This window comes from Canis lupus, chromosome 21, assembly GCF_003254725.2.
Source record: "Canis lupus dingo isolate Sandy chromosome 21, ASM325472v2, whole genome shotgun sequence".
NCBI lineage: Eukaryota > Metazoa > Chordata > Mammalia > Carnivora > Canidae > Canis > Canis lupus.
The window spans coordinates 5557738-5581647 of record NC_064263.1 but is presented as its reverse complement, the minus strand read 5'-3'; the positions used below and the strand labels follow the sequence as shown (position 1 = coordinate 5581647).

General features: G+C 36.5%; 1 protein-coding gene across 20 annotated transcripts in view; it reads right to left on the bottom strand.

Moving 5' to 3' along the window:
• Nucleotides 1-23910, bottom strand: part of FAM76B (family with sequence similarity 76 member B) — a 105910-nt gene that overhangs the window by 68288 nt on the left and 13712 nt on the right. For 17 of the 20 annotated variants that reach the window (XM_049098804.1, XM_049098792.1, XM_049098791.1 and 14 more), the window contains one exon: nt 6930-7171. In XM_049098804.1, the coding sequence (XP_048954761.1) occupies nt 6930-7171 (242 nt within the window). Of the gene's footprint in view, nt 1-6929; nt 7172-16483; nt 19157-23910 lie in introns of those variants that run through there. The other 3 variants (XM_025419220.3, XM_025419225.3, XM_025419226.3) reach the window with 1 other exon arrangement.

Here is a 23910-nt window from a genome sequence, read left to right as displayed (position 1 = left end):
TAACCACATGGCAGACTGGTGCACATTGGTCTTCCCTGTTCTTTGCCTTGGCGCCTCTCACTCATACCTTCCACCATCCAGATCTCATGATAAGTTGTCATAATAATTTGTAGCCAAGCAAACCCCCACAGCTGTATCCAGGAAGCTGTAGTCATATCCTAGCTTAGATATCAAGTCAGTATAACACAAATTCATATCATTACCAGGATAATTATTACTGCCTGATCAGGGAATCATGCTTCTTAGTGGCCTTCCTTTTTCCCAATGAAAAAAATGCCTTTTTCAAAAATCAACTTTATTGAGGTATAAATTACATATAATAAAATGCTCTCATTTTAACTGTTCAGTTTAATGAGATTTGACAAATATATGGATCTGTACAACTAGCAACGCCTTCAATACATTTCCATCACCCCAAAAAGCTCCCTTGTGTCCTTTAGCCGGAATTTATTCCTACCCCAGTCCCAGGCAACAACTCAAATGCTACTGCAGATGAGTTTTGCCATTGCAAGAATTTTCTATATATTTTCTTGTATGCAACATGTTTTTAAGTGTTATCCATATTGTTACATGTTCTAGTGGTTCTTTTTTTTTTTTTTTTTTTTTTGCTAAGTAGTATTCCAACATATGGATATGCTGTAATTTGTTTATTCATTCATCTGTAGATAGACATTTGAACTGTTTGTAGTTTTTTTACTATTATGAATAAAGCTCCTATGAACTTTTATGGACAGTTTTTCCTGTGGACATATGTTTTTATTTCTTTTAGGTAGATTCCTAGGCATGATTGCTGCTCCTATGGGAATTTTGTATTTAATTTTGTAAGAATCTGCCAGACTGTTTTCCGAAGTGTTTTACCATTTTATATCCCCATAAGTTACTAACAAGAGTTCCAGTCATTGCACATTCTTGCCAATATTTGATATTGCCAATCTTTCTAATTTTAGTAACGCTAGTGAGTATGTGATTGTATCTCATTGTATTTTAAATTTCACTCCCTGATGATTAGATGTTGAGCATTTGTTCATGTGCTTATTGGCTGTTTATATGTCTTTTTTGGTGGAATATCTGTTCAAATCTTTTGCCTATTTTCAGCATGGCTTTCCTCATCTTATTATTGAATTCTGAGAGTTCTTTACATGTTCAGGCTACTCAGTTTCTTGTAATGTCTTAGTCTGGTTTTGTCCTCAGAGTAAGACTGGCCTCCTAAAATGAGTTAAGAATTATTTCCTCCTCTACTGTTTCCAAAAAAAGTTGGTGTAGAATTTGTATTATTTCCTCCATAAGTACTCAATGGAATTCACCAATGAAGCAACCTAACAAATCTGTAGCTTTCTTTATGGCACATCTTTTAACTTTACATGCAATAGCTTCTATAGCTATAGAGCTATTTAAATATTCTACTTTTTGGTTTTGGTAATTTGCACTTTTCAGGAAATGCTTATTTCATCCAAATTTTCTATTTTTTTAAACATGAAGTTATTCATAATATTTCCTTATTTTTCTCTTAATTTATAGTGATAAAGCCTGTTTTATTCTTGATATTTGTAAGTTGTATCTTCTTTTTTTTTTCTGATTGGCCTGGATGCAGGCTTATCAATTTTAACCATCTTTTCAAAAAATCAGCTTTTGGTTTTATTGATTTTGTTGGTCCACTTTCTATTTAATTACTTGTATTTCTTTTTTAAAAATCAATTAATTGATTAATTCATTGATATATAATATATTATTAGTCTCAGACCCCAGTTGTCCGTCAGCAGATGAATGGATAAAGATGTGCTACATATATATATGTATATACAATGGAATATTACTTAGCCATCAAAAGATATTTTCTGTTCTTACCTATTAGTTTCTTTTGTTTCTGTTGGAGTTATTTCCTCGATGGTATCCAATAGCATCTTCTTACAGTGGAAGCCTAGATAATGTCCCTGTTCATTCTGATACTATTCCTTGTTCTCAGTCTAGTAGAACCACTCTTTCTTTTGATTTGTTTTTTTCTTGATAGTTTTTCATTCTTTTACTTTCAGCCTAGGTCTTGATATTTAAAGTGGGTTTCTTGCAGGTTTCATAGAGTTGAGTATTGCTTTTTTTTTTTCAATCCAATTTGACTGCCTTAGTCTTTTATCTAGTGCCCTTAGTCCATCTACATTTCATGAATTATTGACATGGCTGAGTTTAAATATACAATCTGCTGTGGGCTGTTTATGTTTGTCTGAATAAATCTTTTTCTCAGCCTCATTTCTGAAAGATATTTTTGTTTAATAGAGAATTCTAGGTTAATAGGGTTTTATTTTTTTTCTTTTCTTGGTAGCTTAAATATTTTTCCATTATGTATTGGCTTGTATTGTTTCTGGAATGAAGTTTGACATTTTTATCTGTGTTCTCTTTTATGTAATATGATAATGCTCATTTCCTTTACCTGTCCTAGGATCTTCTCTGTATCATTGACTTTCAGAAATTTGGTGGGGTTTTTTGTTTATCTGATTGTTAATTTTGGTTGGGATTTGTTGAGTTTCTTGGATTTATAGTTTTTTGAATTTTATCAAATCTGGAAATGTTTTCCCTTTATCAAACTGCCTTCCTTTCTTCTTGGATTTCATTTACATGTATGTAAACTACTTGAAATCCTTGCAAAGTTTGCTGAAGTTGTACTCATTTATTTCAGTCTTTTTTTCTTTCTCTGTTTCCATTTGAATGGTTTCTATTCCTACATCTTCAACATCACTGATCTTTCCTTCTACACTATCTAGTCTTTTGTTATCTTCATCCCGTAACATGTTTATTTTAGACCATGATTTTTCATTCTTGGAAATCCCATTTGTTTCCTTGATGTATTTTTTTTAATCTCTCCTCACTAACTTCATGTTTTTCTGTAATTCCTTGTGCCTATTTGTTAGAGCAATTTTAAGCTATTATAGTCGATTCCTATCTTCTTTATCATTTCTAGGTGTGTTACTTATGACTTTTTTTTCTGGTTATGCCTCATATTTTCTTGTTTCTTTACATGTCTAGTAATTTTTATTGGATGCTGGGAACTGTGATTTGTTACATTCGACATACCTTGATTTTGTTGTCTTCCATGAAAGTGTGTTTTGTTCATTTTGGCAAGCAATCAAAGATGAGCTTGATCATTCTGAGGTTTGCTTTTCAGTGTTTAGAAATGTCCAGAGTTGCCTTTATTAGATCTAGGATTAGTTTAGTCCTATTACTAGAGGGTGAACCTTCTGGGATCCCTTTTTAATGTTAAATGAGGCCTCACTACTTTGGTTAGTTGGAACTCAAATACCTCTCAGTCAAGTGTGATCTCTGAAAATTGCTGATTTTTCAACTCCCAAGTGGTGCTTTGCTTGGCTGGGAGGAGTTTTCAAGCCTCTCATAGATTAGTATTTAGCAACAGATGCAACTGGACCTCTATGCAAGTCTCTGGTGCTCTTTCTCTGCATGGCCTCCTACTCTCCAGATCACTGATCTACAAATGCCAACTACCTTAGCCTCCTCAACTTCAGATTTCTCTGTCCCCAACATAACAAGACCACTGAGTTCTGTTTGGGCTCTCCCTCTATGAGTTTCCATTCCAGAAAGTACAGAAAACTGGAATAGTTGAGTAACCTCACATTGCTTTTTTCACCTTCTCTAAAGGATCACAATCTTGCACTGTCTGTTGCCCAAAGTTTGAAGACAGTTTATTGTATTTTTGTCCAATTTTCTAGTGTTTATGGTGGGAGAGCAAGTCCAATCTCAGTTACTTCATCATATTTGGAAGTGGAAGCCAAACATTGTGTTTTAATTGCTATTATACTGCAGCCAAAATGGTTCTCTGATTTAAGTAAAATTCACATTCATCTACAAAAGACTTCACCTTCTCCTTCAAAATAATCCCTTTTCATCATTTAACAGGTTTAGGAAAAAGCAAAGAATAAACGGTCAAAGAACTCCTCCATTGGTTATATTGGCAGGACTTCCATTAAAAAGGTTATGTACCCTTTTCAGTTAGCAACACTCCTCTGCCTCTCCACTTTTCCTCTTCGACATTCTTGGTTCTGGATTCCCCATGCAGTACATCATGCTCCTCATTCTTTCCAAAATGCCTCTCAACAGAATATCCTGCCTAATTAGCCATCTGTTCAAAGTCCAGCTACCCATTCAGGGACCATATTTGTGGGCTACACTTCAGTGGTGGTGGGAGACTAGCTCAAGGTTTATTGCTTTTGACCAAGGTAACATCTGTTCTTTTTAGTGGACTCCTTCTGGAGACAACAGTTCTGCCTTTGTTGTTTAACCCAAAAGAGTACATCTGATCAGCCCAGGTAGGAACAAAGGCCTCTTGGATAGTCATTGGGAATGAACATCTTAATTAGATCAGGTCTTTAAATAATCTCCAGGTAGATAGTTAATAAAACTGGGGAACTTTTAATAACATTAAATCAAAATACATCTCTCAACTTCCAGTCTCCAAAAGAGCAAAAGAGGGAAGCATTCAAAACACTTCCTACTTAATTGACTTCCAAGGGATAATGCAGTTACACCTGGCCAGTGTTTATAGGTTAGTTTGTTGTCGTTGCCTTATTTGTTTTGTTTTTAATTATTGATTTTCCACTATTTTAAGTAATTTGTTAAATAGCATGTTTGGAATAGTTTACTTATTAACTCAGAAACATTTATTTCATGCTTACCACATGTTGTGCCCTATGTTAGCCATTTCCTAGGGATGGATGTGGATATAGTTACCATTCCCAAGATGCTCACAGTCTCCTGGAGGAGCAAGATGTGTAACTAGCTCACTCTAATATAGATATAATATAGATCGTTATAATATAGATATAGCATTGATAGATACATGCTTAGAGTGCTATAGGAACACAGAAGAGGGAGTAAGTCTCCATGTCACTGGAAAAGCTACCCAGAACAGGTACCATTTCAGTAGTAGATTATGGTCAACATAAAAGCATCTAAGAACCGAGAGGGTTTTGAACTAGGAAGCATTAAGTTAAATATTAACAAAACAAAATAGCTTTTTCTGGGGCTGCTGAGTGGGCTGAGTGAAGATATCTTCATGTTCAATGCATAGATCATTATCAGAGAGAAGGAGAGAAAACAAGAGACCAGATCTGATGTAGCTAATTCCACAAAGAAAGAAGCCAGAATTCTGTTCAAAAGCTAGGTAATGACAGCAAATAAGTGACTAACAAGCATGTTCTTCTTGGGAGCCATGAACCTCTCCATCCATGAAAATTACATTTCTGGATGTGTGCACATACACAGTTCTCTAAGAAGAGGTGTTTTAGAATGCCAGGTTATCAAAGTATCACATAATCTCTAAATGTTATGAACCATTGCTGCATAGTGAATGGTCATATAATAACAAGTTATGAAATCAAACCTCAAGTTTGAGCTTCATGTCCCCTGTACACTACCCATGTGACATTAGATATATCCATTTATCTCTCTGTGACTAAGTTTGCCATCGCCTACCTTGTAGAATGGCTGTAAAAGTCAAAGTATGTCATAAAATATAAAGTACTACACCATCGTTACCTATAAAAATAAAAATTAACATAAGTAAATTCAACTTTAGCTTATTACAAGTTCTTCGTTGCTCTTTTAAATACAGCAGATCCAGGGGCACCTGGCTGGTTCAGTTGGTGGGGCATGCAACTCTTGATCTGGGAGTTGTAATTTCAAGCCCTATGTTAGGTGTGGCGATTGCTTAAAAATAACATCTTTAGGGGCATCTGGGTGGCTCAGTCTTCATCTGCTTTTGGCTCATGTCATGATCCCAGGACCCTGGGATAGAGCCTCACATCTGGCTCCCTGCTCAGCAGAATCTGAGTCTTCCTCTCTCTCTACTCCTTAGTCTGCTCTCCCTCTCACTCTCTTTCTCTCTCCCTCTCAAATAAATAAAATCATTAAAAAATAAATAAAATAAAATCTTTAAAATAAATAAATATGGCACATCCACTCTAGATGTTAATTCCTATTTGTATGTGTGTGTGTAAAGTTTTAAAATTATTTCAGGGTGAAAGTTTTCAATTATATGCAAAAGAAAAGAAAATACAAACCTCCATGAACTCATTTCTGAAATTACTTAGCCAATCTTGTTTGATCTATACTCCCAACTCCTCCTCCTTCCTTCACTGGGTTACTTTGAAATAAGTCCAATACTTTATATTATTTTGTCTGCATTTACTTAGCACATTTGTTAAAAAATAAGGACTCTTTTCTATTTTTTAAAAGATTTTATTTGTTAGTTAGAGAGAGAGAGAAAGTGAGAGACAGCACAAGCAAAGGGGAGGGGGAGAGGAAGGGAAGCAAAGCGGACTCCCTGCCAAGACCCTGGGATCATGACCTGAGCCACCCAGGCACCCCAAAGGATTTTTTTTTTAAACAAAATGATATTATTTTTAACATAACAATAATATCGTTATCATACCCGAAAACTACGGTAAATCTTCAGCATCAACAATGTTCAGATTTCCCTGGTTATCTTCTTGAGCCAGCTTCCAAACAAGGTCCACACTGAGCCTTTGGCTGATAGGGCTCTAGAGATTCACCCCATACCCACTTCCCTGACCCTCCTCTCCAGGGCCCTGGATGCCTTTCCCCTGAAGCTCCTAAGCCAGAGCTGATCCAGTCAGGAATTGTAGCAGCAGCCTCAGGCACCAGCAGGTGGATGGGGAAATTAGTTTTGCTGCCATAACCCCTATCAACCAGGGCTCAGTCTGATTTTTCTTTGGGCTTCTGCTTTGATTTCTCTGATAAGCTACTGTCTACTGCTTTCATGATTATCTGGGGTGTTTTTAAAACCGGGCTACAAATTCTTTGACACTCCTTCTATTGAGAGATGAGGTCTACGCCCACTTGAATGTGGGTGAGTTTTGACTGTTTTGACTAACAAAGTGCAGCAGAAGTGATACAATGTGACTTACGAAGTTTGGTCATAAGTGGCCCGGGAGCTTCTGTCGTCTTTGCTGGACCAGTCCACCACACTGTTAGGAAGGTCCATCAGCATGGAGACTGCGCGTGGGCATTCTAGTTCACAGTTCCAGGTGAGCCCAGTCTTTACACCATCCCACCGAGCACTGTACCCATGGTTGAAGGCATTTCTAGATGGTTCCAGTCCCTCATCATCTGAGTCACTGCAGATGTTTGAGTGTTCCCAGTTGAGACTCTGAGGTGTGATAAAGCAGAGACAAACATCCCCACTTAAGTTTCATTAGAGAATCAATACCTTGTCTGAAATCCTGACCACAGAACCATTAGCATAACAAACTATGTTTTACGCCACTAGATTTTGTAGTGGTTTGCTATATATAGCATTAATAATCACCCTAGCTCTTGTCATTCCTACCTCAGTGCCATACGCTGACTGTCCATGACATGGGAGACCGGCTAAAGAAACAGACTGATATTCACCATTCCTTCTGCAGAATTTAATGGAATCCCTGTTACTAGAAAAGTGACTCACTCTGACCTCCAGCTATACCCATCATCATAAGTCCAGAGTGTCTTGGTTCCAATTTTTCTAGAAAATAAACCTCTAGATGCCAGGCTTTGTGGTGGTGGGAAAAGGGTTCAAATAGCCTAAATTTCTATCGATCTTCATTAAGCCATCGTCAGCCTGCCTCCAGTTCTCCAGCCTCCCCTGGATCTTGCAGAGTGAAGCTTCATTGTTGGCACCTTGTTTGCAGGCACTTACATTTCAGCTGTTGTCACTCAGCTAAGTTGACACCCACCAGCTTGTCCCTTCTAGAGTATCTGTTGGCATATGATATCCGTGGTGATTTCCTCTCCCCTTTTCTCCAGCCTTGTGTATTTGTATCTTGTTTTATTCATTCTCAGGCTTCCGCTATCATAGAAGCAGTACAAGGAGAGAGGACTGGTCTTATTTTCTGAATGTGGACTCATTCATTTCCTGCTTTCTTGTTTGCCTCTCACCCTCACCATACGTGATGCCTGAAATTGCTGAGTTCTGAACTCAAGCTTTCTTTTCTTTGCTAGAGACCTTCAAACAGTCTTCTTCTTTTCAGCCCTGTGCCTCATTCCCAACTTCCACAGTACCTGGACACCTCCAAGTTCTGAGCCTTGTAAGATCTCTGTGGGGTGGACCAGCTCACCACTGACAAGTCTCTTCTTTTACAGACCTGACTCATAAAGTTCTATATGGATCTTATATAGATCTTAATTTTAACATAGCAAAAATGATTGGGAAAATTTGAACATTGATAATAATAATACAAAGAAACTGTAACTTTTCAGTGATGATAGAATTGAGTTATGTTTTTAAAATCTTTTTCATTTAGAGATACATATTAAAATATTTATGAATGAAATTATATCATGATTAGGATTTGCTTCAAGATTCAGTGGGGGGAACTGGGTATAGGTTCATATAGGTATATGAAATAAGATTGACCTTATTTTTTTTAAATTTTTATTTATTTGATGGAAAGAGAGCACAAGCAAGGGGAGCTGCAAACAAAGGGAGAGGGAGAAGCAGACTCCCCATTGATCAGGGAGTCCAACAGGGGACTCATTCCAGGACTCCGGGATCATAACCTGGGCCGAAGGCAGATGCTTTATTGACTGGGCCACACAGGCGCCCAAAAATAAGATTGACCTTTAACTTGAGTGAAACGCAGATTTCCTGTCCTTCTCCAGACTTTTCCTTTCCATGTGGCCTTCCTCTGTGGTCTCCTCAGCAGCATAACTGGCCTTCTTACAGAAAGAACTCCCAAGAACACAGCAGTGGGAACTGCCAGACCTTAAAGCTTAGGCCCAGAACTGGCACAGCATCACTTCCTTTGCATTATATTACTTAAAGGGAGACACTGAGCCATCCCAGATTCGACATAGGAGGGGTCTACCAGAATATGAATACTGGAAGGCATGATTCATGGGCTAATTTTTGGAGACAGCTATCACACCTGCATATTAATGAAAACTTTACAGCCTGAAAGTTAAGATGTCTTTTTATTCTCCAGCTGAGGGCTGCTCTGGGCCAGCCATTTGCAGTCAGCAGAGAGATAGTGATCCTTCTTTCCCTCCACTTAACATCGTCCTCTTCTGCAGCTTGCCAATGTTTCTGACCCAGCCAGTCTCAAAGCAGGGAGATGCAAGAGCAGTAAACAAGGTGGGAGTTTATAGTGATATTACTATAAGACGGTCTCACTCTCTGGGTTTGGCAAATGTTTAGAGCTGATATCTTCTCTTGCAAGCGGACAGCTGGCTATGGCAAAGTTGGTGCTTTCATTAAAGTTCTTTTGACATCTCCCTCCACACCACTGGGGACGTTTTGTACTTTCCACAACTTGGACAAGATATTTGTCTATGGCTCACCATGTATCCATAAAGCTCAGGTTTTTCTTTTGACTATCCAAAGAAGGTTCTATGCTGGATTCCCCTCACTGCTCATCTTCTACTCATTCGAAGCTGCTCTCTTGGGCAAAATTTGGAATGGCCCCAAACTGGCTGAATCACATTTCCCACAATTGAAAACATTACTCATACATCCTTGACCCAATAATCTCTGAGAATGGAAATTAATCTCGATATAGCAACATTTCCTTTGTTGGTGCCACCAAAGAACCTAGCTAAGCCACCATATCTATCGGGTGTTAGATATTCCAGGGACAAGTCAGACACCAGTCCATTTTGTCCCCACCATAGCAGGGAACTTCTCAAACTCTTCAAGTGAACTCATTGAATATCCTCTTTTTGAGGGATTGCACACCAAATGTACCTCCTTGGATGAAGATGAGGGGCTTATAGCTCAGCTGTCCCCAAATAAATCTTCTCCTAGGTACCACTCTCAACCTCTTAAGAGCCTCAGTGTGGTGAGGGATCAAAAATTGTGTCCTGGGTTTCGTTACCTCCTTTTCACAAGTCCCCAAGGTGGTCCATCCCACTTTGGAATCTGCTATCTATCTATTGAGTCTGGGGGTCTCAATCGTGACTTTCAATCTCATGTCCTGTCACAAATGATCTGTACACACAAGCTGAATTCATCATCCAATTCCTAATTCAGATGTTTGCTCTGCAGTCTTTTTCAAGCGCTCCCCAAAGTACTTTGAGACAGGTGGATGGAGAACAGTTATTTAAAGAACACAGAAAATATATAGTGCTTTATGTCTTAAAAATGATTTGTATCACAACATCCTCATATTTCTCTACTTAAAGGAGAGACAAAATACTGACAAGTGCCCTTTTCTCCCTTTACTCGGTACAGCCACACAGATATTTATAGACTAGGAACCAGGCCACTTTCCTGCAGAGATGATTGGGCATCCTGGGCCCATCCTGGTGACTACAGGAGCAGGCAGCCAATGACAACAGAAGCTTGTATGTGGCTCCTGTTTGCTCAGTGCTATTATGTTTCAAGGAATCACAGGTGATGTAGAGGAAATATTACATAAAATGCCTTTCAGTCCTTTTGAGAATTACTAGGGAATGATATTTAGAAGAGGTATCTCAATTCCTACAGCCACTGTTGAACCATCAACCTGTATTAATGAAATTTATATTAGAAAAGAACCTAAGGTAATTTGCCAATGATGTAAAGTAATAAGAATGTACATTCTATTAGCAGTTTGGTTGGTTGTTACATAAGCAAAGGAGAAATGATTATTTTCTAACTTCATTGACAATTAAGAATATAAAAAGAGGACCTCTCAATAGAAGCTGAGTGGCCCAGCTCATATGGGTTCCTGATAATGGCAGATCTGTGCCACTACCAAAGAATAAGGGAGGTTTTAATCACCCTCTCAAAGAAAAATCCATGTCACATGAAATGTGCAAAATTGAGCAAAATCCACAAAGAAATGATCATTTCAGAGCCATCACATACATGCAATAGCTTGACTCAGAGCATACCATTCCAGCCCAATGGGTACTCCAAATCCCAGGCCATCATTCATGGTTGCACAGGCTGTGTATTAATAACTCCAGGACTCCAGGGCACTGTTGACAGAGCCAAACCCATCTCTGCAGTGTCTCTGCCAACCTAAGAGGCCTAGCTTAATTGGAGATGATGGGCTTCAGACTTAGAACTGTTGATTCCTTGACCCATTATGTTGCACCTGTACTGGGTACAGGAACTCCCTCACAAGTATAAGGAAGAAGGGCCAAACAAATGTGCTTAGGGCAAAAGTGGGACTGACATTAGAGAGAGAGAGAGAGAGAGAGAAATGTGCATGAAAATTCAAGATAAATCTTTAAAGGAACTCTTTAAAAAGTAATACTTCTGAATTCATTTTTTAAAAAGTCTTTAAATCTCTTTTTTTTAAAAATTATTTATTCATTAGAGACACAGAGAGAGGCAGAGACAGGCAGAGGGAGAAGCAGGCTCCTCACAGGAAGCCTGATGTAGGACTTGATCCCAGGACCACAGGATCACGACCTGAGCTAAAGGCAGACACCCAACCGCTGAGCCACCCAAGCGTCCCTAATACTTCTGAATTCAAAAACAAGTTGTCTGAAGACAAACATGTTTAAACATTTTTGTGTGTGTGAGCCAACCCATTAACTGAAGAATTGTACAGTGGAATTGTGAAAAACAATTGCTTCTTATCATATATAATAAACCTTGCTAAAAGGGCAGTTGTGAGAAATGCTTGCTCTTATCACAGTGACTCTCATGGCCTTTCTACAACAGCAGTGTGGTTTTATTTAGCAGTGACGTGCTCCACCTAGTGGGCAGAAGTAGGAATTTAAGCAAAAACGGTAATCTCTTCAATACATTTCATTTCCTCTTTAAAACTTAAATCATGGAATTAAAGAAGAGGTAGCTGCTTCACTGACAGCCCATAAAAGCTGTATTGTAGCAGAAAGACTTGTGTGAAGGTCAAAGGTCTTTGGGCCATTGTAAGAGCAAAACCATTTTTGAGTTTCAGAGTAGCACAAGTTTTCTAAACTTCAGCACTATTGGCATTTGGGGCTGGATCGTTCTTTGTTTGGGGCGGGGGATGCTCTTCTCTGCACTATAGGATGTTTAGCAGCATCTCTGACCTCTACTTAGTTTTCATCAGTGGCAAATCCCCCACTCCCCTAACCACCGGTCTTGATGATGAAAAATGTCTACGACATTGCTAAATGTCCCCAAGGAAGCAAAACAACACCAAGTTGCGAATCATTAGAATAGAGGGACGACATGCCATGACATCATTTACTAAGATCACTCTCTGCTTCCTTGTTGAGAATGACCAGTGGGCAACAGAGATACCAGATAGGAATGGAGAGTGTGAATGTGTCTGTGTATTTTTAGCAGCTGACCTAAGTATGAATAATGCTTATTATTCCATCAATTCATTTGAAGTTGCAAAATGATGATATTGTAATTTCAACATCCCCTTTTCACTTATTAACTGGAATGCTTTTTTCAGAGAGAATGTTCCCTCATTTACTACTACTTATGTACCCAGAGATACAATCTGTATGAGAACTATAGAAAATATTCTTTTCTGTTTACCAATTTTTAAAATAATGAGTTACCTCACTAGCATCCTCTAAGGGCGAGCAATTAATGCTTTATTTTTCATGTGGCATATTTGTCTATTTAGTATTATTTTGAATTCATGTATTTAAAATATATTTAGTGTTCAATACATTGCAGTTATGGCTTTTTATGTTGAAGTTCAAATTGTGCAATCTTCCAATTGCCTTATGAGTCTTTTGAGAGCAAACTAAATAGTCCTTGGTAGCTTTCTTCCTATCTGGCATGACAAGATGGTGCATACATTTCCAACTAAATATGCCAATTTTTTTCCTAGATAAAATATCTGGTTTATACTGATAATTCTAATTAAAAACATGACACAGATTTTGTTAAATACAGCTCTTTTCTCTTTAGCCAAGATCCCAGGCCTGAGAAACAAATTAAATAATAGACTATCACATAATTATTCACTTGCTATTTATCCCACAAAATTTTAACCCACGCCATAATTTTAGAATAACAATACTGACACTGCCACCAACAGTGTGATTACTGTCAACAGTGTAAAATTATTTTTGCAGGGTTTTTTGTTTTACATTAGAACATATCCCACTAAAGAGGTACACATTATTGCATTTTACAGCAACTAGACTGTGTTAATTGGCTATTTATTTAGGTACACTTGCTTCATTACTTTTTTTAAAAGACTGTTTTAGTTTACAGCTGAAGGAGAGTGGGAGATACAGGCTTCCAGTTATGGAATGAATAAGTCATAGGAATAGGGGCACCTGCATGGTTCAGTGGTTGAGTGCCTGCCTTTGGCTCAGGTGATGAACCCAGGGTCCTGGGATCGAGTCTCACATCGGGTTCCCTGCGGGGACCCTGCTCCTCCCTCTGCCTGTGTTTCTCCCTGTGTATCTCATGAATAAAAAAAAAAAAAAAAATCTCAAAAAAAAGAATTCATGGGAACAAAAGGCACAGCATAAGGAATATAGTCAATGATATTGCAATGGTGTTGTAAGGCAATACATGGTGGCTACACTGTGGTGGGCATAGATAACAATGCATAAACTTGTCAAATCACTAAGCCATATATACCTGAAACTAATGTAACATTGTATCAACTATACTCAAATTTAAAAATTACATTTGAATAGTTTTATTTTCTTTTTTAAGGATTTTATTTATTTATTCATGAGAGACACAGAAGAGGCAGAGACACAGGCAGAGAGAGAAGCAGTCTCCATGCAGGAAGCCAATGAGGGACTCCATCTCAAACCCCAGGATTATGACCTGAGCCAAAGGCAGACGCTCAACCACTGAGCCACCCAGGTGCCCCTATTTTAGAATTTCATAAAAACATCTAAATGACTCCAAAGTGAAATCAATAAAATGTGGTATGTTTAAGGAAGTCTAATTTCTAATGGTGTCCCCTCCAACATATTTTCTCCCCTATCCCTTATTGGTAACCATTCTTAAACAATTATGGTTAAACCTTCAATTTTTTAAAAATATAAGCAGTTATTTTTGTGTGTCTGTGTACAGCCTTGTTTTCTTTTTTTTAATTTTTTTATATTTATTTATTTATTCATGAGAGACACAGAGACGGAGAGATAGAGGCATAGAGAGCAGGCTCCATGCAGGGAGCCCAATGTGGGACTTGATCCCGGGTCTCCAGGATCACGCCCTGGGCTGACGGCGGCGCTAAACTGCTGAGCCACCCAGGCTGCCCAGCCCTGCCCTTCTTAACATGTTACAACATACTATCATCTAGTTTGCTTTTCTCACATCAACAACATAGTAGCTGAGTAAATTCTACAGCAACATAGATTCCATTATATGGATGTACCAAAGTTTTTTAATTAATCCTTTAATTTCGACTGTTTCCTATTTCTGCTACTGCAAATAATTTTGAGTTGTATCTTTTCATTTTTTAAGACAATGTCTGGGATAGATTCCTAGAAATTGGATTGCTAGATCAAAGCATGAACATGTATATGTAATGTTGCCTGTTATTAAAACTCCATTGGACTATTTTGCAATGGCCACCAGGATGTCAGAGAGTATGTTTCCCCACAACTTCCTCAACAAAGTATGTTGTCAGACTTGGAATACTGCAAACCTATAGATGAGAAATGGTCAACTCCATACACTTGTAATTTTTTCTTAATTTTTTCTTTTCTTATTATGAGTACGGTTATTTTTTCATGTGGTTAAAAACCATCTGCATTTTTCCTATGAACCATCTACCCATTCCTCTGACCCAGTTTCTGCACAGTTGCTGTTTTTCTTCTTTATTTTAGAAACAAGTCAATCATTTTAGTTAAAATACAGTTTTCAACCCTCTAATCATATAACTTCTCAGATTGCATTTTTCTTGAAACATGGTGACTAGCAAAAAAATTCCAAATGCAGTTATACCACCATCAAACATGAGAGAAAAACCACTGGGCTTGCCATCTACAATCCCCTTGTCTTTTTAAAACAAATTCTGCACCTTATATGCCAAGACCTTGTTTAGAATTGAAGCTCTTCTCTGCCCTATCCAATGGATATCCCATTGGGGATTCTCATCATCCTCAACCTCTTAGCTACATCTGAGAGGACTAAACACATACCTCCTTAACACTGATTTTCATTTGTGTGGCAAACTGTCTAGGTACAAGTTACTTGAACCAAACTATCTCAAAATTCCTTTTGGAAAATGGCACGACATTAATAAAAGTCAATACTCAAGTCATTTACCACTTCCTGCTCCACTTACTTGGTGACAAAATAAAGCAGTTGGAGAAAATGATACCTAACAATCTCAATGTGTTTAATTATCTGGTCTTATGTCAGTTCCTTTTCAAAACTCTAGTAGAGACTACCTAAGCTGCCTTTAAAATGTAGCTCCAAATAATTTTTCCAAGTTCACTCCACAATTCTTCTCAGAAGGTCCTCTACTCATTATCCCTTCAAACTTCTCATGCTTTTTTAAAATACACCACTTGTTCTGAGTGTGGGCTCTGGGCCAGAAGCATTAGCATTACCTGGGAGCTTGGAAATGCAAATTCTTGGGACCAATCCCAGATTTACGGACTCAAGAAACTGAGGCAGAGGTCCAACAACACACATCCCACCCTGTGAATGGTGTATGCTCAAGCTTGAGAAAGCAATGACTTAAGACTTACCTTTCCCGTGATATTTAGAATGCCCTTGCTAAAAGCTATTAGCTTCTTACTGCATTTCATAATTAAGTTCCAGATATTTTTTTCATGTATATGGTCTCCTCAACTAAACTATAAAGATCTAGAATAGGTCTATAGACCATAAAGGTCTATAAATCAGGTCTTTAGCTCATTTTATCAAACAATATAGCTGGTTTTAGTCATGTTCCAAAATTTGCAAAAACATAACGACATCTACCTTGATTTGCTTTATTGTTGCTTTGAAATATCTCAATAAAATAACTCAACAGACATTTCATGAAAGCAGTCTTAGTGAACATGTAACAAAACTGAATGTGTTTGCCTGATCCAATTCTCTCAAATCTGTTGTTTCAAAGCCTCACACTGGGAAAATGTAAATGAAGCTTCTGGCAGGCCCAGTCCACGACCTAACCTCTGGGAATAGGTAACCTTATAATGACAATAGGAAGTTTACAGATGTTACCAATTATTTGAGATTTGAAGACTCCTGATCATCCAGGTGGGCCCAATGATGTCCTCCTAAGAGGGAGTTGAGGGAGATACCACGACCAAAGAGAGAAGACTGAATGATGACAGAGGTAGAGAGACTCGAAGATGCTACATTTTTGGCTATGAAGATGGAGGAAGGGGCAAAGAGCCAAAGAATGCAAGGAACATAATTCCAAAAGCTGGAAAAGACAGGAAAACAGATTCTCCCCTAGAGCCTCCAGAAGGAGCCAGCCCTGCCGAAATTTGACATTGGCCTAGTAAAACTGATTTTGGATTTCTGGCCTTCAGAACTGTAAGAGAATTAATCTTTGCTGTTTTATGTCACTAAGCTTGTGGTAATTTGTTGCCGAAGCAATAGGAAACTAATACAAAACTTTTGATGAGTTTTTATTGTGAAATATTGGATTTAGAAAAAAAGTACAAAATGTCAACAGTCAGATGTGTACAAGTACAGTATTTCAATAGTCTATACATGTGAACAGCTTACCAGGTTCACCAGAGAATGCATATTTAGACCAATACAATCTAAAAAGAACTGCAATATTCACAGGCTATTAATACATAAATAACTTGGGCCAAAATGACCCTCACTGGTAAATGCTAATTAATAGCTGAAAACGGGCTAAAAAGCACAATACAGCACACCATAGTATCTCCTTACAGGTCCACATTTAAAGAATATCAGCTCATTATGTCAATACACTACAGATCCAGGACTGGGACTCAATTACTAGTTTATACAATTGCAAAAAAACTTACGTTATAAAACAAGGTCATGGAATAAAGAGAGGGCATTTAATTAGGACTAAATACTGTGAAGCCCCTAAAAAGTTTTAGCCTTGGAATTTACAAAACTTAATTATTTAGACTGATTTTCAATTTTTAATCTGTTTCCTAAAAAGGGGGGAGGGGCACCTTGGTTTTTAGTAGCAGCTCCAACAAGTTATAAGAACTATTACAGTTTATTTTAAAATCATAATGAGCACTGTGGATTGATAAATGGCTATGAAACCACAATATAAAACATTATAAAGTTTAAAGAAAGGTAATGACTATCTTACGAATTTAGCAAATCCTGCAAATATTAAAATCTGTGTTAAGAAGGCATTATCTATCATTGTTGAGAGCACTAAATTTAGGAAGATTATTGCATGAAGAGCTCATAAAAATAAACTGGTTTAATTTTTCCAAGTCTGACTGATTCAATCTTTTGCTATTACTTCAAAATAACCCTAGATAATGTTTTCAAATTAGACAAAGAATTACTTGATACCAATGTATAATGGAAAACTATAGGAATAATCTCCTGAAACATCAGTTATGTTAAAAACAATTATTATAATCACCTGGTGTTCTGAGGAAAGATGATCTTTGACCTGACATTCATAATCATTGTTTAAAAACAACTTAAAAACTACTTTAGTTAACAGTTTACTTAAAACAAATTTATCCTTGCCCATAAATTCCTAAGAGAAAGAACTCTCTCCCACTCTATACAGTGTATCTAGCAATGCTTGATGCTTTACAACTGAACTAAAAATCTGAACTGGCATTTATTAAGTAGATAATTCCATTAAAGGCTGAAAACCACTGGATCAGAAAATAGTCAATAACTTTACATAACCTATCCCAACCTACCTTAATCTTTTATAGACAATTTTAAAGACTCTGATATATTTTTCTTATAAATAGTGCCTGTATCTTACAGTAGATTCCAATTTATTCAAAGATACTCATGGACTGATCTGATTTAAGTTATTTAAATTTTTCCAGATTTGCTTTAAACTTACAAATCAAGTATGGTGTACATAAATATTAACTTAGATAACCACATATTATAGGGAAAGCAGATATATGGACCACTGCAGAAAAATTATAAATTTTTAAAAACTTTTATAAAAGAAAAATAGAGAACATGTAATTCACAAAATATGAACATGAAGCCATATGAATGACATAAAAAATAAAATTACTCTATCAGAAATGATTTAAAATCAAATCTTTGGGGAAGTATTTTTACATAATTCAATGAATTCAGTGACCAACAGCTTCTCATATAACACAGAAACAAACCACAAAATCATCTAGAGTCCATATGCATTATCAGTTCTTAATGCAATCTCAAACATTTTACTTAGATTTCCTTTTGAAATAGGCTTCTGTACATATGCATTTATATACAAACATTTATTAAACATGATTTTAAAACAAACTGTATGTACAAAAGATCAGCATTCCTATAAATAAAAACATTAGGTGGCAAAAAGGCACTTGTAAGTAAAAATCTACAGTAGTTTGTACAAAACAACACATTTTACCTTGGATACTGTACAATAAACATTAATTCTTATACCAATAATGAAAATACTAGTTTACTAACTAAAGTTAATGGTGTAACTTTTAAAAACATATTTACATATTCTCTGAAGTTCATTTAATAAAAGCACCATGATTTTCTCCTAAATTCATGTTGATGAAAAGTAAAAACACAATTACCAAAAAACCAGTGTTTACCATTTTCCTTGTTTAAAAAGTTTTTGTATTTCTAAATTGAAAACTGTTTTTCTGAAATTAGCATAGTGTAAAACAAAAAAATAAACAAAACCAAAAACCCTGCTGCTCTGACTTCTGAAAACCGTAATCTACTCTATTATTGCATGTTGCATTTTATAAAGAGCACTACCCATGCACTCCTTTACAAGTGTTTAATACTATTGCTGGCAAAAAAGTTCCTGGATATCAAATAATTAAAAAGTAACTTCAAACCAGTTGAAGTTTTATTTGAACGTTTTACAACTTAAAAAATGCTATATATCAGTTACAAAAGTGAATAGGAAACACGCCAATTCATCTGGTGTGCAAAAATATTTCTCCACTACACAGAATTTAAGGGCTTCACAGAATTTTTTTTCAAATTTACATTTTCAGCAGAAATACATGAGTAACTACTTTCTCAAGGGGATGTTAGTATGCTTCCACTTTTGTCAAACTTTTTACCCTTTGACAATGCTGCAACCTGTTTGAGTAGTTCTCTGTTTTTGGCCTGTGGGAGACAAAAACATTTAAGATGAAAAATGCTTGAAATATAAGTCATGTTGAAGAATACTACTTATTAATGCTATGCTTTTCACTTACACAACAAGATATCATTGAGACACTAAGAACAGATGAAAGAGTTGGTGTATTAAGGTTCATCTGTTTAATGCTGTATAATGGAGAATCAAAATTCTAGATTGGTTTATCAGCCCCCTTTGTAAATGTCGATATTAATAGAATTGTTGTCCAAAGATACAATCAGTTAGAAAAATAGCAACTTAGACAATCCATTAAGAAAGGGTCAAATTTTAAATAAGAAAAAATGTTTGGCTCTTTAAGTTAACATAAAATGAAAACTATGAAAATAAATTTTGTAATTAATGACTCAATGACTCAGAAGAAATACTGCCCAACAAACTGCACAAGTCTTCCATTTGATGTTTACCTAATTTATAGAATAAGCAAAAGAGGTCCTTTTTGCAAAAATATTCACATTTTTATCACTTTGCCAAATGGACCCTCTCAACTTAATGCTATTCATATAATTTTTTTTTTGAAGCACCCATCAGGAATGCCTTTTTTGATCTCATTTTTGTTCCTTGAATTGCCATAACAGTCATTAGGTACTGGCTTTGATGTAATCTGAACATCTATACATCATCATTTTCATATCTTTGAAAGGATGAAATGATCTTTCAGAGATTCCAAGTTTCACTTTGCCATTGATCTGAATTTAATGTGCACTTCATTCAAACATTCCACACACCAAAGACATTGTCCTTGAGCCAATGCACTGTGAAAATTACCAGTGTTTAGTAAAGAGGAGTGTGTAAAGACAGACCTTCAATGAGTATTTTCATACTATGAGACTGCCTTTGTCTTCCTGTTAAGATCTCTTAGCTGTGGACACACAGGTAATAAAAAATCTTCGATATACACAAATACATTAACAATCAAACACTTTTGTGGAGTTTTTGAGCCACAATGTGGAGAGTGTTTACCATAGACAAGAATCTGAGCACTGCCCTAAAAGCAACAAGATTTTCCCTCCGGTTTAGGAAAACCATTTATTTTCCTTCACAAGTCTTAAGACTTTTTATTATCTACATAATACTTTTTTTTTTTTTTTTTTTTTTTGTAAATCCCAGTGCTTCATCTCCTACTCTAATTTTGGCCTTTGGGTGGCAAGATAACACCTTGCGCCTTCTCTGTACACCATCTTAAGCCAGTTTCATGAAACATAAACCTTTCCAAAGCTTTGTACTTTGACTCCCCCATCTTTCTTCAGCCAAACTCTCCCCTATTAATGCCTATCACTCCTAAATACAAATATTCTTAGAATGATCTCATATTTGCAAATCTAACCATTTTTATGTCTGACTGCATGATTAACAGCAATTTCTCCCTATTAATTAGTTAAGTAAGGTGACAAGTTTCAATCTCAGGGGTGCTTACAGGGCTCAGTTGGTTAAGCATCTGACTCTTCAGCTCAAGTTGTGATCTCAGGGTTGTAAGATCAAGCCCTGCGTCAGGCTCTGTGCTGGACATGGGACCTGCTTAAGGCTCTCTCCCTCTCCCTCCTCTGTCCTTCCACCCCCAGTCCTCTTTAAGGAAAAAAAAAAAGTTTATATTTCAAATTCAATTCCAATTTTAAATCTATAAAATTGTAAAGAACTTAAAAAGATTTTCATTTTCCCTTTAAAATTAAAGTTTGAGAAACTCAGAAGACAAATAATGAGAATGCCTGGTTAATGCCTGGCACTAACTTACTTAGTGGTAAGTCAAGTGAGTACACTTAAGATCAACTGGTTTATTACTCAGCTGACCAATCCTAGTCAGTGTAATAGTTTTAAATTGTTTTCTTTTTATTGTCAACTACATGTTATTTAATTTCTAACTACATAGACTCTCTTGTCAAAACCAGAAATCTTTTTTTTTTTAAAGATTTTATTTATATATTCATGAGAGACACACAGAGAGAGAAAGACAGAGAGGGAGAGGCAGAGACACAGGCAGAGGGAGAAAGCAGGCTCCATGCTGGGAGCCTGACGTGGGACTTGATCCCCAGGTCTCCAGGATCACACCCTGGTTTGAAGACAGCGCTAAACTGCTGAGCCACTCGGGCTGCCCCAAAACCAGAAATCTTAAAATACAGATTAATGAAGGCCATAAAAAAAGTAGTATGTTCACAAATGTGCCTCAAAGAGATCACCATCAGATATATAAGGTATATTTATCCAAAACCTTTTATATGGACATGCCAAATCATTAAAAAGTTAATATCCAAATTATCTTTTCTCAGTCATCAATAGGAAACAAAGACAAAAATCCAAGAGTTCGTAATTTTCATAATTTAAGTATGAAACACAAGAAATCAAACATTAGGTGTTGAAAGCAGTTTTCCCTTTTAATTTTTTAGCAGCTATTTCAATTTGCATTTATATACTCAATCTCCTAAATGCAGCACTAATAAATTTATTTGCTGATAAATTATGTAACAAAAAAAGCCCTTAGGTTGAAATAAACGTATCCGTTGTTAAATGGAGGTAAGTCCAAATCTGTCTTATTCTAATTTAGGTACACTAAAAATATATTTTAATGTAAAAATTATGTACATGTTCAAAATTTTTATCCTAACGTTACTTCTGTATTATGCATCCTGCAAAAATCAAATAACTTAAAACTCTTAACAAGTTAAGCTAAAAATGTTTAGAAACAGTGGCCTAAAAGAAAGGATATCTGGAGTAACACAGATCTTGCTATGTAAACCTGGAATCTATTTTCTCACGGATAAAACAGAACTTCACCACCACCTCAAAAAGAGCTAAAAGAACTAATCAAATATATAAAACACTTAGCCTAACACAGAGGTTGATACATAGCAGGCACTCAAATCTTAGTCCCCTTTTCCCCTTTATTAACATAGTTCCTAAATAAAAATATTTTTTTTTATTTGGAATTCTTACTTTAGACAACCCTGCTACAGGGTTGTGATCACAAAAAGAAAAATAGTTAACTGTTTCCCAACTGGACAGAAAACCCTTTTAGTACATGGTTGCTGAAGGGACTACAGTTAAGAGAGGGTACACAACCAGCAGAGTATCTCTGGCAATTAACAAAAAAGACAGAGGGAAGTGATCTGATAACAAGGAACAGAAACCTGAGTGACCTAAGGGGCGGGAACACAAGAGAAGTAAAGTTTAATCTCAGTCACAAGATGTAGGTTTCTATGTCAGTTCTGATTGTGACCACCATTTCATCTGTAAAATGGAAACTCAGTTACTGGAAAAAGCAAATAACACAGCCTATGTGGTATCATGTTACAGATACTATGCTGCTATATAAATACTAGTTGCTGTTCTATCACATCAAAGTTCAGCTACTGACCAGGAAGAGTTAGGCTTAAGATACCGATCAGGCTAAGATGTCAAAGAGGAGGTCCCCTTTGTTTACAATAACAAAGTAAAACAACAAATTGCTCTTTTGGACAGTGAGTCATACTAAGTTTTATCATAAATTTAAGTATTGCTCACAGTTTTTCTGTTACTCAATTCTGGATTTACTCCAGAGTTTTGGTTATACACTTTAAATCAGAGATCATCATGCAGAAAATTATGCTGCCAAGTAATCCTTCAACATTAATAACTCAATGAGAAAAATAAGAAAATCATAAAACAAACACATACTGGTGGATGATAATGTATAAGAACCCCAATTATATGGACAATTTCTCAGGAAAGAAGGCATATGGACACTTCCATAAATCAATACTCATTCAACAAATTGAGTGCCTACTATGTGCCAGGTTCTACAAGGTTTGTCTTCAAAACAAATGTTAAGATCAATGTTAAGAATACGGCTGTAATTCAGATTTTAGCAGGTTCCTAGGTACATTTTACGATTTCATTCAATTTAAGCTACCTTCAAAGAAGTATGAGGAATACAACCCAAAAGGTAGAAACAGCATATGTACCCTAGTGTTGTAATGATAAAAAAAAAAAAAAAAATGCAGGGCAGTATTATTCGCTTCCTTCCCAAGCTGCACTCTCCCATCAAGTCTAAAGTCTATGTGCTGGCATGCATCCTGTAGGATTTTAAGACTTCAAACTATTGAAATTTAAAACCCTGTTACCCAAAGATTAATTCTTCAGACATCAGAATGTATAAATCAAAAGAACATGTAATTAATTTAGTGTGGTCTGATTTCTAGATTTCTGAAATCAAGGTGAGAAAAGCCTTAAATAAATAAGGAAATAACATGTATCCCTGCTGGATGCTCTCTATCTCTGCATGCTGGACATCAGATACCACCCTCTTTGACACTATGGTGATTGTTGGCTTCACCATTCAGTTGCTCTGTATATTGAAATCCTCCTGAGTATACTTTGCAGTACTCCTGGAGGCTGGCCTTGGCCTAGGTCACTAGAGGCTCCCTGCTGCAGCACACAGCAGAATCCTCTTTGGCACCCTGAAAATCACAGTACGACAGTTAAAGTGCACTCTTTTGCCTTTCATCACTGCATGTAGCATAAATTTCCTCCACTTGAGGTCCCTGGGAACTGGTTTTGTACACCCACCTCCTTCCCATTATCTGGGAGGAAACAGGAAGAATGATTGCACAGTGTACTAAAGACCTTATTTCCACCGTAGTTTCATGAATCCGATCTAATTTTTTTGTTTTTCACACAATGAACGTACTCCATTGGGATCCTCAGAAAACCCCATATTAAGTTTAGGAAAAGTTTTCAGAATTAATATCCT